The sequence below is a fragment of the Pseudopipra pipra genome, chromosome 18 (assembly GCF_036250125.1).
Source record: "Pseudopipra pipra isolate bDixPip1 chromosome 18, bDixPip1.hap1, whole genome shotgun sequence".
Taxonomy (NCBI): Eukaryota; Metazoa; Chordata; class Aves; order Passeriformes; family Pipridae; genus Pseudopipra; species Pseudopipra pipra.
The window spans coordinates 1,946,106-1,963,085 of NC_087566.1; the positions used below are offsets into that span (position 1 = coordinate 1,946,106).

The window sequence follows — 16,980 nt, forward strand, 5'->3', positions numbered from 1 at the left end:
ATTATGAGCAGATAACCAGGGTCTTTGAGACAGTTTTAGTAAAGGCGGTTCTTGCAGCCCCACCTCCAATATTTTCAAGTTCAGTAAGTTTTGCACTTAAATCAGCTGTGAAAGGCAGGGTCTGATCCATGGTAGGACTGTCTCTTCCCAGCAGGTTGAGTCCTAATCCAGCATTCCCTGATGTCCTTCCACTGCAGGGTCACCTGCTGAGCCTTTTGCTAAATGCCATTTTGGGAGGATTTGACAAGGCAGGAGTTTAACAGACAAAGATCTGACTCCAGGGGGATCTCCCCTCGGGAGAGGGGATGGGAGGGACAGGGATGGAGCCACTGTCCCTCGGGAAATTATTGGAAGAGTGGTGAAGTCGAAGCCCTGAAGTTTTTTTTTTGCCTAAAGCAGGGTGGCAGGTGTAGGGCTGGCAGGATTTTGGGGTGGAAATAACTTTTAATATGTGAAATCTCTGATTCCTCTCTCCCTTCTCCCACTGAAAACAATCCATGGCAGTCACTGAGGTTCCCCCGGGCTTGGCTGAGTTAAACAGCAGCCTCCGCTCCGGATACTCGGGATACTCAGGAGACAGGAATTCGTGCCCTGGATGGGGATCAGGCAGGAGGAGCTGCTGCTCCTGCAAACCACCTGTCCATCCTGATGCTCTGCAGCTGCCCTGGGCTTTTCCTGCTGCTCCAAAAATCAGGATTGGCTCCTTTTGTACAGGCAGCTGGATTCCCCTGGGATTTCTGGCTCTTTAGAGGCCATGGAATGGGATAGGACTCACAGGACCACTGTGCCTGAGTGGCCTGGGGAGTGTTGTGCTCTGCTGTCTCTGGGAAAGGACGTTTTTATTTATGTTATGGATAATAATTATTATTATTAATATATTTATATGATGCTTGAAAGCACCTGAGCTGCTCCAGCCGATTCCCTAACTCAGAACATCCCTAATTCCCTGATAACTGTTGGATGCTGCAAGACCCTGGTGGTGGGAGGTGCTGAGTAAACAGAGAAGGCAAAAAGCAGCTCCTGGCCCAGGGAGCTGGAAAACTCATCAAATTTGGGTGCTTTTACTGGAGGGAGGATCTTTGAAACTTCCACTTCTCCAAAATAATTGAAAATACTTGTTTTCTTCTCTCCTGGCCACAAATCAGTGTTGCTTTTGGAATTCTGACCTTGGAAACCCCTAAAAATGCCACCAGGGTGTCAGTCTGTCCCCGGGGTTGGCCAGGGGTGACACCTCCCAGGGCACAGGGACATGGAGCCTCCTCCCCTTGGGAGGTGGGAAGGAGACCTGTGTGGGCTCCCCCATCACCAAACCCACCCTGGAATGTCACACATCCGACCTGAATGGATCATTTTAATCATCCCTGCTCCCTCTCCCATGGGAGCACCCAGGGATGGAGGGTGGGAGGGGGCTGCTGTCCCAAATCAACAGTGAACCTGACTCTTCTCCCCTCTGCTCCCTGGAATCCTGGGGCAGGGATCAGGCCTCCACGCCCACACACCTTCCCAACCTCCCCGTGGTTTTTACCTGTTTTTTTTTACCTCAGTAATTCTTTCAACAGCCTGGAAGGAAACCCATTGCTTCAAATTGAAGTGGAGCCCACCTCGGAGGTGAGACGCTCGCTCCTGTGCTTAATGGAGCTTTATTTGATCTCCATCTTGGGGCACATTTTGCAGGAAGGGGAGAAGTCGAGCAGCTGTGCAGGGAAATTGCTGATAATTGAATTAAAGGCCAGGCATCCGTGTCCCCACCCCGTGCAGAGGGACCCTCACGGGCTCCGTGGGCGCCTTCAAAGTTTATCATTCACTGGGGGCTTTTTAAGACGCATTAAAAACGTGGTGGAGGGGAGGGAGGGAGGGTGAGGATGGAGCTTTTAAAGGCTGTTGGAAATCCTGCAGGAAGTCTAAACATGAAGGGAAAAGTCAGAGCCATTCTGGGGTGGGAGCAGTGGCACAGCTGGGCCAGGGTGGGAGGAAACTCAGCTTCCAGAGGAATTAATTCAGTGCTCTGATGTGTCCCAACCTCATGTTTAACCCGGGGGTAAATAAATGCCTTCCTGCAAACCACAGGGATGTGGTGGAGTCACCACCCCTGGAGGGGTATAACAGACCTTGGGGACACGGCTTAGTGGTGGCCTTGGCACTGCTGGGTGAATGGTTGCCCTTGATGGTCTCAGAGGGCTTTTCCAGCCTGAAGGATTGTGTGATTCCCCGAAAATCTGGGATTCTGCCGACTTTACATGGAACGCAGTTGGCTTTGGAAGCAAAGGGAGCCTGGCTCCTCTGGGGCTGAGTGAGCGGCAGGTGGGTCAGTGGGGTTTGATCCGGGTGTTATTCCTCATCTACAGTTTCCCCACACTCACCACCCTTTCCCACCCCCCCTCCCAGAACGAGGAAGGCCCCGAGGAGGCGCAGGAATCCGAGGACGACTTCGAGGAGATGAACCTGTCGCTCCTCTCCGCCCGCAACTTCCCGCGCAAGGCCAGCCAGACCAGCATCTTCCTGCAGGAGTGGGACATCCCCTTCGAGCAGCTGGAGATCGGGGAGCTCATCGGGAAGGGCCGCTTCGGGCAGGTCTTCCACGGGCGCTGGCACGGCGAGGTGGCCATCCGGCTCATCGACATCGAGAGGGACAACGAGGACCAGCTGAAGGCCTTCAAGAGGGAGGTGATGGCCTACAGGCAGACGCGGCACGAGAACGTGGTGCTCTTCATGGGAGCCTGCATGAGCCCCCCCCACCTTGCCATCATCACCAGGTAACGAGCCTTGGTGCCCAGCTGGGAGCGGGTTTGATTCCCAGAGCGGTCAAACTTTGGTGCTGGTCAAACTTTGGTGTTGGTCAAACTTTGGTGTTGGTCAAACCTTGGTGTTGGTCAAACTTTGGTGTTGGTCAAACCTTGGTGTTGGTCAAACTTTGGTGTTGCTCAAACTTTGTTGCTCAAACTTCCTGTGGTTGGAGCGTCGGTGTTGTGTGGAGGGACCTGCCCCCACAGAGGGGTGTTCTCCCCGGGCCGTGGAGCAGAGAGCAAACCCACCAAAGTGTGTCCAGGCACGTTCTTGTCCGGGCTCACTCTTGTGCCAGTGCAGCTTGAGACAGGAATGGTTTGTTTTATCCAGGGACGGGAATAATCGTAGAATCCTGGAAAGGTTTGGGTTGGGAGGGATCTTAAAGCTCAGCTCGTGCCACCCCCTGCCATGGGGCATCTTTCACTAGCCCAGGTTGCTCCAAGTTTATCCAACCTGGCCTTGGACACTTCCAGGGATCCAGGGGCAGCCACAGCTTCTCTGGGCAACCTGGGCCAGGGCCTCCCCATCCTCACAGGGAAGAATTTCTTCCCCATATCCCATTCAACCTTACCCTCTGGCAGTGGGAAGCCATTCCCTGTGTCCTGTCCCTCCATCCCTTGTCCCAAGTCCCTCTCCAGCTCTCTTGGAGCCACTTCAGGCACTGGAAGACTGGAAGGCTTCTTGCATCTTGCTGGGGAGCAAGCTGGGATTTGAGGGTCTCCCAAACCATGGAACACCTCCAGAGCTTCCTTAGTCTCCAAGAATTCCCTGCCATCACCCACGTGCCTGGTGGGAAATGCAGCGTGGAGCCTCCCGCTGTGCTCCTTCCATGGATGGGCAACCACAAAATCCCAGCTGGCCTTGAGGCAGAGAGGCTGCAGCAGCTCCTGGAGCAGCTGCTGTCATGTGAAATACATTTATCCCTGAGAATTCCCTTATTTCCTTCACCCCCACACCACGTTTTCCACCCCGGTGCCGCTTCGCGTCCCACCACGGGTGACTCTCTCTCGGAGAAGTTTCCCCAAGGTGAGGCTGAATTTTCCTCCCGACAGCATTTCCAGGAGCAGTGAGATGGCAACGCTTCCAACAGCCATCAGTGATGAAATATTGCATCATCCTTTCCTAACATTCCCTTGGAAGTGGCACCTCCCAGCCCACCCCGAGCCCAGCTCTGCGGGGTCGGGGCAAGGGGGGGCTTTGCTCTGCTCCTCGGGCAACAGCAAAGGATTCCAACCCAAATTCGTGGCCCCTCCTGCCACTCCCTGCCCTGGTGGGTTCATGGGCTGTGTTTGCCTCGGGAATTACATCCTCAGGAGACAGGGTGACTCCAGAGCTGGGCTGGCTCTCTCCCCCCCAGCTGGAGACTGGGAAAATTATGCCTTTTATTCCGGACCAAAAATTAGCCATCTGGGAAAATTCAGCAGCATTTCAGATCTCCATCTATTAACCAGCTTCGGGCCAAAAAGCTCTGGGAAAAGTGTGCAAACACATGTATTGATGGATGAGTCAGAGCCCCCAGCCATGTGTTACACCCTGTTCCCAGAGGAAAACGCGGCGTCTCCAGCCCGCTCCCCGATCCCTTTGCAGCCCCTGTTTGCTCAGCTTTTCAGTGCTATTCAATATCAAACCCAATATATTCAATACCAAACCCAATATATTCATTTAGTTAGTTTTTTGCTCTTTTTGAGCCACGCGGTGTCTTCTATCCTAATGCCTCTTTATAAAAAAACCATAAAGGTGCCACTTGTGACAGTTTGACAAAATAAATCCGTGCTCTGCAGCAGCCTGATGCCTTAATATGAGGGCTGGGAAGTGCTGCTTGCCTTGTTTCTCTTCCCAGCTGCACTTGGTCCCTTTTTTTTTTTAAGGTCAAAGTACAACTTGATTGAATTGCCCCAAATACAACCCGAGCTCGGAGCGTCTCCAGGCATCACTTTGCTCTTTGCCTACAGCCAACAACCCATTTTTATCCACATTCTTCAAAAGCTGAAGCAACATCAGCTTTAAGGTGAAGGAGAGGAGATTTAGATGGGATTTTGGGAAGGAATCCTTCCCTGGGAGGGTGGGGAGGTTCTGGCACAGGTTGCCCAGAGAAGCTGTGGCTGCCCCTGGATCCCTGGAAGTGTCCAAGGCCAGGCTGGATAAATTTGGAGGAACCTGGGCTGGTGGGAGGTGTCCCTGCCCATGGCAGGGGTGGAACTGGATGGGCTTTAAGGTCCCTTCCCACCCAAACCCTTCTGGGATTCTGGGACCGTGATAATTCTGCAATTGCAACTGGAACTGTTTGGTTTTGCCCCACTGGGATTCCTGGGGCACAATCAGCTCATGGCCAGGGCTGGTTGGCACTGAGGATGCGGGAAAGCCCATGGAGATGCTGGAAGGGGACTCAGCTCAGTCTCAGAGAACTTTTGGGAAGCCCAGGACTGCATCAGTGTGCATTCCTTAGCCCAGACCTGATTTCCAGATGCAATTTTCCCACTTTGAAGTTTTCCATGGGGCTGGTGCTTCCCCAGGAGGCACCTTGGAGCTCTCAGTCTCATCCTTCCCATTTTCCAGGGTGACAGCTCAGGGATCATAGGATTATGGAATAGTTTGGGTGGGAAGGGAGTTTAAAGCATATTCCAGTCTCACCCCCTACCACAGGCAGGGACACCTCCCACCAGCCCAGGTTGCTCCAAGTTTATCCCACCTGGCCTTGGACACTTCCAGGGACCCAGGGACAGCCACAGCTTCTCTGGGCAACCTGTGCCAGGGCCTCCCCACCCTCACTGTGAAAAACTTCTCAGGTCCAACCTAAGGATGCTCCTTGCCCTTGTGCCCACAGTCCTTGGTTGAACATTTTTGGGGGCTTCCTGGGACATCTCTGATCATCTCCTGTGGGGAAAACCCTTCTCACCGTGTGGAATTTTCTGTCCCATGAACGTTTCAGGTGTTTCCTAAGGGACAGGACAGCCCTGGGGACTCTTCTGCCATGGCACAGGTGGGAGCTGTGCCTGGGTGTCGTAGGGAATGAGTCTGGGGAGAGGATAACGTAGCAGGAGATGGATTGGGAATGGTCGAGGATATTGGGAATGGTCGAGGATATTGGGAATGGTCAAGGATACTGGGAATGATTCAGGATGCTGGGAATGGTCCAGGCTGTGGCACTGGGAGAGGAGGGAGACCGACGACCCCGAGCAGTGCAGAGCATTGCTCTTCAAACAGGAATTTTCCAAAGGGACTCAACTTCTCCCTGTGGGTTTATTGGGATAACTTTAAACAAGGCTTTGCTTGGAGTGGGGGAAAAACCATTCCCAACTGCCCCACACAAAGCCAGGATGTCTGGAATTCCTCACCCACTCCTCCCCGTGCTCCTCCCCGGGGCAGGACTGGGGGCTGTGCAGCCCCTTTTTTCTTCTGGGTGCCCAGAGGTGGTCGCTGGAGGCCGTTTTTTTCCACCAAATCCAATTTCTTGGAGCTGTTAAAGAAATCTCTGCTTTCCTGCCGGCACCCTGGGAGCAGCTGCCTGTCCCTGGAAGGGGCTTCACCACGTCGAGCCACCCGGCGCTGCCGGAAGGGGGTTATTTATAGACGGGGTTATTTTTACTTTTTCCCATCCCTACGTTTTCCTTCCTGATTGCTGGTGATATTCAAGGGTTGTCTGATTAGCAGAAAGAAATCTCCCCCTCCAGAACTGCCATCCCACGGGGAAAAGCTGGCAGGGGAAACTGAGGTAGTGGATTGCTGAGGGTGTGGTGGAGAAGGGAAGGCTCCAGGGAGAGCTGAGAGCCCCTGGCAGGGCCTGGGGCTCACCTGGGGCTCCAGGAGAGCTGGAGAGGGACTGGGGACAAGGGATGGAGGGACAGGACACAGGGAATGGCTTCCCACTGCCAGAGGGAATATTGGGATGGGATATTGGGAAGGAATTCCTGGCTGTGAGGGTGGGGAGGCCCTGGCCCAGGTTGCCCAGAGAAGCTGTGGCTGCCCCTGGATCCCTGGAAGTGTCCAAGGCCAGGTTGGACGGGGCTTGGAGCAACCTGGGAGAGTGGAAGGGATTTGGAACTAGATGATCTGTAAAGTCCCTTCCAACTCAAACCATTCCATGATCCCAGAGCATTTCTGAGGGGCCTGTCAGATCCCACCCCTCTCTCCCCACTCCTGGGTGTATTTTGGGAGCAGAAGCCACAGATTCCTGCCTCCCCTAACCCTGCCCATGTCCCAGCACCCACTCTGGGAGCTGGATCATCCTGCTCTCCTCAAGTTGTTTTCCCTTCTCTCTTCCCACTGCCAGAGGGTTAGATGGGATATTGGGAAGGAATTCCTGGCTGGGAGGGTGGGGAGGCCCTGGCACAGGTTGCCCAGAGAAGCTGTGGCTGCCCCGGGATCCCTGGAAGTGTCCAAGGCCAGGCTGGACGGGGCTTGGAGCAACCTGAAGGTGTCCCTGCCCATGACAAGGGGTGGGATGAGATGAGGTCCCTTCCAACCTTCCTGGTCCCTTCCAACCCAAACCAGTCCGTGGTTCCTGAGCTGTGTCTGAACGCGACTGGCAAAGGCAGAAATCCAGCATTTTTCAGCACTGGGAGGTGGTGACTCCCAGGAACACTTCCATCAGAGCCACTAATAGATCTTCTCTGGGGTAATGAGCAGTGGGGACAGTTAACATTCATCTTAATTAGTCCTGAGCAAGAGGAGTGGGAGCCTCGGTGCTTTGAGCGCTGCCGAGCGGGTGGAGCAGAACAGCATCAAAGTCCTCGGCTCGTGGAAGTGAAAGCACTGAAAAAACACCCTGTTTGCTGCTCCCAGGGAAATAACAACCTGGGCTTGTTGGTGTTCAATGAGACAAAGCCAGGCCTGGCTAAGCTCCTGTCAGTTCTTTGAGTCTCCTGGCCCCGGCCTGGGATTAGAGGTGAAGCCTCAGCCACCCAGGGGTCCTTCAAAGGACAAAGTCAACCCCTTTTCTGTTCCCCACAAAGGTGGTGGACTGCAGAAATCACCATGGTTTGGGATTCTGGGGGTTCCTTCCAGGAAAAAAAAAAAAAGGGGGGTGGGGATTTTAATGCTTATTGATCCAAGGCTCCAAGTTCTCATCGAGTCTGGGATGGAAGAGGGGGGATCAACACGCTGGATGCAGGATCACCGGTGGCTCCTGGGGGTTGGGAATGTTGTTTGGAAGGTGGGAGCGAGGTTTTCTGCTCTGAAGGGCAGGAGAGGAGGTTGGGGCTGGAGTTTGCCTGCACTTGGAGCTCCCCCTGCCTTGTGGGGTGGGGGACACCGGTGCAGCTTTGCTCAGATTACTCAGTTTTTGGTTAAAAGCCCAAACGTGGCACTTGGAGTCTGCTCAAAGAGCCTGGGATTTGCTCCCTCGGATGTTTCCAGCTGAGTTTTGGCCCCTCTCTTGTCGTGGTGTGATGCCAGAGTGACCTCAGCTTCACAGGAGCCCCCTCGATGGGCGCTGGCGATGCCACCAGGGCCGTGATTTATGTCCCTGCTGAGATGTGCCAGGAAGACCAAGGGGAACAGGGAAGAACATTAGGAATTAAGCTTGACCTTGGCAGAACTGTATAAAGAGAATTAATTTGTTGAAGGTGCCTCTCAGCAAAGGAACTCAGAGTGTTTCTGCCGGAGAGGGAGCATCTCCCAAGCCCTTCCCTGGAGCTGGTTGGCAGTGGGGGAACAGAAACCCAGTCCCTCTCCTAATGTGAGACACTAAAGATGAAATGAGAGTTTGTTGTTTTGTTGGTTTTTTTTCTCTGTGGCAAACTGGCTTTAATAACAGGGAAACAAATTACCTGGTGCTAATTAACAGGGAAGGTGTGAGAGCGAGGGCTGGGAAGAGTATCCGAGATGTTACAGCTGCATTTTCCTGGATAACTTTCTTGTGCCACGTGGGCTAAATATTGGGGGTTGTTTTGATTTTACCATTTCTTTCCATGCTGGATTTTGGCAGTATCTGATGCTTGGCTCTGCTGCCTGGAGGAACAAGCCCAGCTCCTCAGAAGGGATGCTCTCCCATCCCTGGACCCTGCTCCCTGTGGGCGTGGAAGAGCTCTGGATAAAGCTCAGCTTTAAACCCTCGGCTCTTCCAAGCCTCGCCCAGTGCTGACCCTCCTGACATTTACAGTGTCCTGGGAAGGATTCCAAATCCTGGGAAGGATTTGGGGCTTGTAGATCTTGATGCTGAGGGAGCTGGGGGTATTCACCACGGATTGAAGGGTGGGAGGAAAGGGGAAGGTGTAAATCATCACGCTCAGGGCAGAACAGATTGCAGGGCTTGGATTTTCCCTGTGGATGCTCCAGAGCTGTGCAAGCCAGTGCCTGGTGCTTGCAGCCAGCCCGTTGTTCTCTCCAGGGATCCATGCTGTCCATTTGGTGGACAACAAATTGAAGGAAGAAGGAGGCCAGGTTGGATGGAGCCCTGAGCAACCTGACCTAGAGAGGGGCATCCCTGCCCATGGCAGGGGCTCGGAACAAGAGGGTCTTTAAGGTCCTTCCCAACCCAAACCATCCTGGGATTCGGTGAAACTGGATTTTTCTCCTTGCTGCAACTCATTAAAGGGCATCCTCTCAACCTCCTTTCCTGCCCTGGAAAGTTGAGTAGAAGCTCTAAATCCTGAGCAGTGGGAGGGAAACTGAGGCCTGGAGCTGGCACGTTGTTTTCCTCTGTGCCAGGCTGGAAACATTCATGGGCAGGACTAGGGAGAATGGCTTCCCACTGCCAGAGGGTTAGATGGGATATTGGGAAGGAATTCCTGGCTGTGAGGGTGGGGAGGCCCTGGCCCAGGTTGCCCAGAGAAGCTGTGGCTGCCCCTGGATCCCTGGAAGTGTCCAAGGCCAGGTTGGATGGGGTTTGGAGCAACCTGGGAGAGTGGAAGGGATTTGGAACTAGATGATCTGTAAGGTCCCTTCCAACCCAACCCATTCCATGATCCCAGAGCATTTCTGAGGGGCCTGTCAGATCCCACCCCTCTCTCCCCACTCCTGGGTGTATTTTGGGAGCAGAAGCCGTGGATTCCTGCCTCCCCTAACCCTGCCCATGTCCCAGCACCCGCTCTGGGAGCTGGATCATCCTGCTCTCCTCAAGTTGTTTTCCCTTCTCTCACTTTCTGCTGCGTTCCCTTTGCTGGCAGTTAAATAATGGAGCTCGTAGATCATCGAATAAATAGGTATCGACTTCATGCCAGAGGCTGGATCAGAATGGATTGACCCGTGGGAATACACTCCCTCCCGATCAATAGGAGGCCATCAGGCTGGATAAATCTTGATAACGACCGACAGCAGGAAAGTCAATATGTGTATTAATATATACATTAAGTGAGTGTTTATCTTCCACCTGCAGACAGCGTGGCTTTGGGCTGCTCGTGGAGAGGGATGGGATGGGCTGGGGAGGAGACTGGAGTATCCTGAGTGAAGAGGATCATGGAATCATGGGATCATAGAATCATAGAATCAACCAGGTTGGAAAAGACTTCTGAGATCATCAAGTCCAACCCTTGATCCAACCCCGCCGTGGTTCCCAGCCCATGGCACTGATGCCACATCCAGTCTGTCCTTAAACACCTCCAGGGATGGAGAATCCCCCACTTCCCTGGGCAGCCCATTCCAATGGCTGAGCACTCGCTCTGGAAAAACTTTCTTCCTAATGTTCAACCTAAACCTCCCCTGGCACAGCTGAAGACCCAGCCCTCTTGTCCTGCTGCTGGTTCCTGGGAGAAGAGCCTGACCCCCACCCAGCTCCCCCCTCCTGTCAGGGAGTTGCAGAGAGTGAGGAGGTCTCCCCTGAGCCTCCTCTTCTCCAGACTGAGCCTCCCCAGCTCCCTCAGCCTCTCCTCATGGGAATTGTGCTCCAGTCCCTTCCCCAGCCTCGCTGCTCTCCTCTGGACCTGCTCCAGCCCCTCAATGTCCTTCCTGAGCTGAGGGCCCAGAGCTGGACACAGCACTCCAGGGGTGGCCTCACCAGTGCTGAGTCCAGGCCAACAATCACTGCCCTGCTCCTGCTGCCACACTCTTCCTGATCCAGGCCACGATCCATTGGCCCTCTTGGCTACCTGGGCACACTCTGGCTCACGTTCAGCTTCCTGGCACGGTCCTGGCACAGTCAGGATGGTCAGGGCTGGGGTGTTTGATGCTGGAATGGCATCGGTGCCGGCCGAGCTCCCCTTCCCTATCAGAGCCCCAAATCCCTGCCCACGGCTGCTCGGCCAGCGGCGCCTCTGGTGCTGCTCTGCTGGAGGGGGATCAGGGGAAGGGTCTGCTCTGTGTCCTCTGGTGGAGGGGGATCAGGGGAAGGGTCTGCTCTGGTGCTGCTCTGGTGGAGGGGGATCAGGGGAAGGGTCTGCTCTGGTGCTGCTCTGGTGGAGGGGGATCAGGGGAAGGGTCTGCTCTGTGTCCTCTGGTGGAGGGGGATCAGGGGAAGGTTCTACTCTGTGTTCTAAGAGGGTTTCAAACTGCCATAGTTCTATTTTGGCTGTAGTTTCTCAGGGAAAGTCCTTCCCGAGGTGCTTTGCCAGAGAGGAAGGGATTTAGCCGGGGTTTGAGGGAACGCTGGGATGAAGTGCCCTGCTGAGACACCGTCCCACCAGGGCTTCCCACTCATGCCAGCTCTTCCCTCCGCTGTTCAGTGACATCTGAGCATCATCCCTTGTTTTTTCTGAGCATCCTCAATCCTCTTTCTGGGGCCCCTCCTTAATTTTTCTGAGCACCCTCAAAGCCAGGGATCCTCTTTTGGGCCATTCCTTATTTTTCTGAGCACCCTCAATCCTCTCTCTACATCCATGCCTTATTTTTTCTGAGCATCCTCAATGCCAGGGATCCTCTCTGGGCCATTCCTTCTTTTTTTCTGAGCACCCTCAATCCTCTTTCTGGGGCCCTTCCTTAATTTTTATGAGCACCCTCAATGCCAGGGATCCTCTCTAGGGCCATTCCTTATTTCTTTCTGAGCACCATCAAAGCCAGGGATCCTCTTTGTGGCAATCTGTAATTTTTCTGAGCACCCTCAATGCCAGGGATCCTCTTTGTGGCAATCCCTAATTTTTCTGAGCACCCTCAATGCCAGGGATCCTCTTTGGGGTTGGGAAGAGCTGCTTGTGAAGGAACTACATGCTGGCATCCTGCCTAACCAAGAATCAAATCATTCCTGTGAAAGCATCATTAGTTTTTTAATAATAATTATAATTGTTATTACTATTCCAAAGTGGAGTTGGGTTCTAGCGAATCCAAAGATTTGCTTCATCCCCCTCTTCAAAAGAAGGGGGTTTTTTTTAAATTTCCTTTCTTTCCTGTAGTTCAAATAGTTCAAAATAGCAGGAGGATCAGGGCACAGGGAATATTTAAGGCTCCTTCAAAGGCAGGGAGGTCAAAGAGCCTTTCACATCCCCGTGCACCTCTTGGAGCCTGTTCCAAGGGTGTCCTTTCCAAAGGCAGCGAGTGGCCGAAGCACTGAGTATTTCTGGCTGAGTTGTTTGCCAGCAGGGCTTTAGCCAGGCCACAGCACTCACCTGTCCCCCAGCTCTTCCCCTGCAGCTGGAGGAGAGCTCGTCTCCTCTGCTGCTCTCTCCCTCAAATAAAAAATGCCTGCAGTTGGCTTTTTCCTAAATAGCTTGTTTTTTTCCGAAGCGACGATGGAGTCGGAGCGACTTTTCGGGGAGGCTGATCCCCCTCCTCCTCCTCCTCCTCCTCCTCCCTTCCCCCTCCTCGTGCAGCCCTCGTGGCTGGGCTGTGCCGGCTGCAGTTATCTCCCGTGCCAGCTGCTGGCAGGAAAATTCTGCTGCCTAAGTAATATCCGTCAAAAGCCGGTGCTTCCATCGGGAGATAGCGGGAGCGGGATGAGGGATCGTCTCTCTGGGGCTTTTCTGTTTCCCCGCTCTGGTTTCTCCCTGCAGAGGCTGCTCCGTGAGGAGCAGGAGCCGGGTCTCTCCAAACTCCAGGGTGGGGGGATCTGGGCTTTGCCATGGCCAAAAGTGTTGCTCGTGGCAGGTCATGAATTCCCTGTTTTCCCGTTGGGGTTGCTTTGGGAGGCTTGTGTAAGGGTTGAGTTCAGAGCGGGAGTTTGGTGGGACAAGTGTTTTCACCCCAGAGGCTCTGGTGGATCTTGGTGCTCAGCATCAGCATCTGCAGGTTTGGGTCAAGAGTTTTGGGGCACTGAGCTGCTGCTGCTTTCAGGGAATCACAGAATCATTTGGAAAACGATCCTTCAGATCATCGAGTCCAACCCTCAGGTTGGAAAAGATCCTTAAGGTCATCGAGTCCAGCCGTTCCCCCAGCACTACCAAGGCCACCACTAACCATGTCCCCAAGGGCCACATCCACATGGGTTTTAAATCCTCCAGGGATGGGGACTCCAGCCCTGCCCTGGGCAGGACAACTCTTTCAGTGAAGTCATTTTCCCTGATATCCCAGTTTTCCCGCCCTGGTCATGGTCCAGTGGAAATGGATGGTGCTTCTGAGGGTCTGGGGAGGAAGGAAAGCACACGTTACCTTTGTTTGAAGCAGCAGGAACGGGAGGAAAGGCAAGTCCATGCTTGGGATGGAAAGGAGAGGACAGTTGTTGTCCTGGGGCTGCAACATTCCCATGCTAAACCTCGGGATGCTGGATATGTGTGGCTCAGAGGAGACCTGCTTCACCTGGAGGTTTTAGTGGTGAATCCCAGTGAAACCAGTCCTGAGCATCCCTCAGGGGACAGGGGAACCTGGAGACATCTTTGTCCTTAGACTGAGACCCAACGAACTCATTGCAGCTCCCACTGGGGCGATCCCGGTGTCCCTGGGGCGATCCCGGTGTCCCTGGGGTGATCCCAGTGTCCCTGGGGCGATCCCAGTGTCCCTGGGGTGATCCCGGCATCCCTGGGGTGATCCCGGTGTCCCTGGGGTGATCCCAGTGTCCCTGGGGTGATCCCGGTGTCCCTGGGGCGATCCCAGTGTCCCTGGGGCGATCCCGGTGTCCCTGGGGTGATCCCGGTGTCCCTGGGGCGATCCCGGTGTCCCTGGGGTGATCCCGGTGTCCCTGGGGCGGTGTTTGGATGCAGAGGGTTCGGGGAGCCGGAGGTGGATGGTGCCACTGCAGGGAGGACGTGCCTCCAGGGGCTGAGATTCCTTGTCAACTTAGAGGAAAACAAAGCCTAGGGGATAAAAATTCCCCCAAAGCTCTCCCTTTTTTTGCTGCTCTTCCAGCCTTGTTTGATTTCCTGTTCCGTGAAACGCGCCGGGAGCTGCCGAGATGCAAAAGCACAACTGCCAGACGCCTCCGAAAGAGAAAAACAAGCTAATGTATGGAAAGAGCTTCTTGAAAACTTCCCAAATAAGTCAGGAAGGGGCAGACGTGTGCAGCACTGCTTTTTTTCCCTCTCTGCCACGGCTAGTCCTGCTCCAATGAAATTAAATAAGTCCCAGCTCAGTGGTTCCTGTTGCTCTATCTTTCTTAATATTCCCCAAAGGTTCCCTTTTTTTCCGTGAAATACTAAAAATGAGTGAACTGGTGGGGAGTGTGGGAGCATCCGAGCAGCCCCTCCTCGGCTCTGTCTTTCCTCCAGCACAGACGTAACCTGCCAGCAGAGGTATTTTTATATTAAAGCACTTCTTATTAATTCCCCCTCTCTCTCCTGTCTCCCCTGGGTGTTCGGTGCCGACTGTCACCATGGAATCGGAGCTGGCTCCCCATAAATCCATAGGCGGGCAAGGAATGAGCTTCCCGGGCTCTGGCATTTGTCACTTCGGGGTGTTCCAACGAGCCCGGTGGATTTAAGGGGCGTTTCTGGGGATGGTTGGGCAGGGGCAGGAAAGCACGGAGCGCCGGGGAGTAACGGCAGCGAGCTGGAAGGGATCCCTGCTCCAGGCCAGGCCGGGGCTCCAACCCTGGGGAATGCTGGCCATCGATGTAGAGATGGTGGCCACCAGTGTTGAGAGGGTGGTTACCAGTGTAGAGATGGTGGCCATCAGTGTAGAGATGGTGGCCATCAGTGTAGAGATGGTGGGCATCAGTGTAGAGGTGGTGGCCATCAGTGTAGAGGTGGTGGCCATCAGTGTAGAGATGGTGGCCACCAGTGGAGAGGTGATGGCCACCAATGTAGATGTTTTGGCCACCAGTGTAGAGATAGTGGCCATCAGTGTAGTGGTGGTGGCCACCAGTGGAGAGGTGATGGGCACCAGTGTAGAGATGGTGGCCACCAGTGTAGAGATGGTGGCCACCAGTGTAGAGGTGGTGGACACCAGTGGAGAGGCAATGACCATCAATGCAGAGGTGGTGGCTATCAGTATAGAGGTGGTGGCCATCAATGTAGAGTCCATGGCCATCAGTGTAAAGGTGGTGGCCACCACTGTAGAGGCAATGACCATCAATGTAGAGATGGTGGCCATCAGTGTAGAGGTGTTGGCCACCAGTGTAATGGTGGTGGCCATCAGGGTAGAGGCGATGACCAGCAATGTAGAGGTGATGGCCACCAGTGGAGAGGTGATGACCATCAATGCAGAGGTGGTGGCCATTAGTATAGAGGTGGTGGCCATCAATGTAGAGTCCATGGCCATCAGTGTAAAGGTGGTGGCCATCAGGGTAGAGGCAATGACCAGCAATATAGAGGTGATGGCCACCAGTGTAGAGGTGACAGGCATCAGTGTAGAGATGGTGGCCATCAGTGTAGAGATGGTGGCCATCAGTGTAGAGGTGATGGCCATCAGTGTAGAGGTGATGGCCATCAGTCTAAAGGTGGTGGCTATCAGTGTAGAGGTGATGGCCACCAGTGAAGAGGTGATGGCCATCAGTGTAGAGGTGATGGCCATCAGTGTAGAGATGGTGGCCATCAGTGTAGAGATGGTGGCCATCAGTGCAGAGGTGGTGGCCATCAATGTAGGGGCAATTGCCATCAGTGCAGAGGTGATGACCAGCACTGTTGCAGAGCAGAGTAAAGCCCCCAGGGGATGGCAGACGGCCGAGGCAGTTTTCAGGTCGAACAGCGAGAACACCAGGAGGCAGCGCTCCAGCTCTTCCTCACTCATCCCTCCCAAATCGTTCCTCTGCGAGTCGCCTTGGCTTTGCTCCCGTTGCTGATGCCTTCAGCCCACGTTGGGAAATGCAGAGTGTTTATAAAGCAATTTGGGATTTGGCTTGCTTGGCTGAACACTTCAGAAACTCATTTCGAGTCGAGAGTTGCATCTGCAGCGGGATGGGGCCGGGACTGTCCTGGCACCGGGGAAGGCTGCGAGCCGTGCCCGCGCCACGGGCCGGGGTGGAGAAGGACCTTTGCATCTCCCTGAGTGACTTGGACGAGCTGTCCCTGCTGCCCCTCGGCTCTGGATGGGGTTTGATGCGCCATCAACCTGCCCGCTCCGCCGGCAGGTGGGACGGAGAAGTTCGGGAGGAGAACACAAGTGTTCCTTTCCGAGCGCGCTCTTCAGCGGTGAATGAACCGGCGCCCGCCTCGAGATGCAAATCTCCTGCCTTTGTTTGTGGCCCTGTGATCCTCAGCCTCCGGATGGTGCCTCAATGCCCCCGTGGAGCGCGGAGCTCTCCGGGCGGGAAGGCGGGACAGGATTCGCGTGCCCCGCGCTTTGTTCCCGCCGCTGCCGCCCGAATGGGGAGCGATTGAGCGGCAGGCGAGGAACGAGGAGAAGCGAAATTGTTGGGCTCTGCCATGAAAAGGTTCTGCAGGTGGTGGCTGAATGGGCTCAGGTGCTGCATAATAGGTATCAACCGGGCTTTATCTCTGCGTTGGCAGCTCCTTATCCGGCAAGAAAACTCCAATGTGCCGGCGCGGCGGTCGCCGGTTGAATTAATTCGGAGCGGTTATTCATCGAGGGGAGGAGAGGAGCACCTGGGCTGCCTTGGAGGCTCTCCCGGGGCCTGAGGAGCAGTGGTGACACGTCCCATGTGGTGGTGACACGTCCCATGTGGTGGTGCCACCACCCCGGGGCTGAGCGCTGGCCGCTCTCCCTGTGCCGGCGCTTGTGCCGGCTCCATCCGCTGCCTCCTTTAATGCCATCCCTCCGTAAATGAAGTGGAGAGATGGGAATCTCATCAGTCAAGGGCTGCAGGCTCCGCTCTCGGGGTTATCTCAGCAGCTCAGATAGGCAGAAATGTGAGGATTTTCCTCTAAACAACCCTTTGCCAGGAAAACAGCTGATCTTAACTCGCTTTAGGGCTGAAATCGAGCCCGGTTCCAGCACTAATCCACTCACTGCAGTTACAAATGTCAATTTGGGACCAATTCAGACCACGAGCAACTCGCTGCA

At 54.5% G+C, this 16,980-nt stretch overlaps 1 protein-coding gene across 4 annotated transcripts in view; it reads left to right on the plus strand.

The window, feature by feature from the left end:
* KSR2 (kinase suppressor of ras 2) overlaps positions 1-16,980 on the plus strand; it is a 77,940-nt gene that overhangs the window by 42,151 nt on the left and 18,809 nt on the right. For all 4 annotated transcript variants that reach the window (XM_064674613.1, XM_064674615.1, XM_064674614.1 and 1 more), the window contains 2 exons: positions 1,560-1,608; positions 2,386-2,753. In XM_064674613.1, the coding sequence (XP_064530683.1) occupies positions 1,560-1,608; positions 2,386-2,753 (417 nt within the window). The remainder of the gene's footprint in view (positions 1-1,559; positions 1,609-2,385; positions 2,754-16,980) is intronic.